This window comes from Octopus bimaculoides, chromosome 5 (genome assembly GCF_001194135.2).
Source record: "Octopus bimaculoides isolate UCB-OBI-ISO-001 chromosome 5, ASM119413v2, whole genome shotgun sequence".
NCBI lineage: Eukaryota > Metazoa > Mollusca > Cephalopoda > Octopoda > Octopodidae > Octopus > Octopus bimaculoides.
Window position 1 is genome coordinate 17,734,224 of NC_068985.1, and position 2,065 is coordinate 17,736,288.

Here is a 2,065-nt window from a genome sequence, read left to right on the forward strand (position 1 = left end):
TGGGGGGGGGGGACAAACATATACATACATATATATATATATTATGGGCTTCTTTCAGTTTCCGTCTACCAAATTCACTCACAAGACTGGTCAGCCCAAGACTATAGTAGAAGACACTTGCCCAAGGTGCCACGCAGTGGGATTGAACCTGGAACCATGTGGTTGGTAAGCAAGCTACTCACCACACAGTCAATGCTTAGCAGTATTTCGTGTTTCTTCATATTCTAAGTTCAAATGTCACTGGGGGCAATATAATAAGTACCAGTTGAGCAGAGGTCGATGTAATTGATTTACTCCTCCCCCAAAATTGCTGGCCTTGTACCAAAATTTAAAACCAGTATCAACAATGACTCATGTCAGAAATGTACATATTCCAAAAGAGGCTAATTGTGAAGGCATGTGGTCTAGTGGTTAGAGTGTTGCACCCACAATCTTGCTATTATGGTTTCAATTCTGAGACAGGGTAGTGTGTTTTGCTCTTGAGCAAAACCCCTCATTTCCCATTGCACCAGTGCATTCAGGTGTAAATGAGTAACCATCTGACATCAGACTGGTGTCCCATTCAGGCGGAATTTTGCAATCCTGGCTGCTTATGTGTCATGGACACTGGGCAACCAACCGTGTGTGTCTATGCCAGGGCTGGTCAACTGAGACCTGTGGGCCACATGTAGCCTGCAGGCTTTTATCTTGCAGCCCGCTTGATACTTTCTTGAAATGGGTTTATTTAAACAAACATTTAAAAAATTTTACCAAAAATTGAAGATTGTAATGAAAATTAAAAAAGGAAGATACAACTGTTCTGGCAACGATAATATTTCATGTTGAATCAACAGTCATTTATTCACTATTGTAATAATAGCACTAGAAAGCAAAATGCTTTCAATTCTGTCAATATACCAGCAACCCTCAAAAAACCTTGTGATTAAAGTGGCCTGCAATGTAATTCGAGTTGGCCAGGCCTGGTCTAGGCTTTTAGACAATAATGTTCAGAGAATGATGATGATAATGAGAAGCTGATTCCATTTTAGAAAATTTGGATTAAAGTGATTATAGGTGGTATTAATTTATAGTTAACAGGGCAAACAAGACAAATATATTTTGTGCTAGGAAACAGTTGCAACATCCTGTAGTATTCTCACTAAGAGAATGTTATAGAATGAGATGACTTAATTTCCTCAATATGTAGAACCATAGTAGAATACTTGCTAATGAACTGATTTACAGATTTAAAACTTATGACTTTGAAGAATAAAAATAATGGTTTCAAAAAAAGAAAACAGGTAAAAAAAAAAAAAAAAAAAGGAGAAAAGAATTAGGTTTTGTTCTTCATTTTAAATTATCTAAAAACAAATATTTATAATTCAAATTAATCAGATTATCTAAAAATAAATAAGGATATTTATAATTAATCAAATAATCTAAGAATGAATAAGTATTTATAATTAATATAAAAGCACTATTTTAATTTTTGTCGTCAATTTTATTTTATTTTTTTTTTGTTTTCAATTTTTCATGACATTCAAATTAAAAATACTGGCAGCTGAGATAATGAGCTTATATTGCATATTTCCAAAAATCCAACATTAAAAACAAACATGATCATTAGGAATAGTGTATTTGACAAAAAGCAAAGTAACAATTTAGGCAAGCAGATAAAACAGGATCAAGAATGAGAATTAATGCAAGTTAGAAAGTTTAAAACTTGTAAAAGCATATATAGTTCAACCCACCTTACATGCTTCACACGTGTTAACACCATAATGGAATCCTGAAGCTTTTTCCCCACATATACGACATGGAGGTAAAACAGCCTCTGTGATTGAACAATGACTAGCACTCTCTGTCATTTTGTAGGGTCTCTGAAAGTAAAGAAAGCAAAACAAATAAAAAATATTGAAACACATTTTACTCACAACATGCATCTTTGAAAGAAACTAAATATTTGAATTCTAGCGAAATACTGTTGATTTAACATCTGCTTTTACCAATTTTATATGGACTTAACTTTTCAGAACTCTCTAAATTACCTTATCCTTTACCAGTTTTAGTCATATATACATACATA

At 33.4% G+C, this 2,065-nt stretch overlaps 1 protein-coding gene across 1 annotated transcript in view; it reads right to left on the reverse strand.

The window, feature by feature from the left end:
* The window catches only part of LOC106868397 (peroxisome proliferator-activated receptor gamma), an 86,011-nt gene that overhangs the window by 9,849 nt on the left and 74,097 nt on the right, over nucleotides 1-2,065 (reverse strand). The window contains exon 2 of the mRNA XM_052968019.1: nucleotides 1,731-1,859. Coding sequence (XP_052823979.1) covers nucleotides 1,731-1,859 — 129 coding nt within the window. The remainder of the gene's footprint in view (nucleotides 1-1,730; nucleotides 1,860-2,065) is intronic.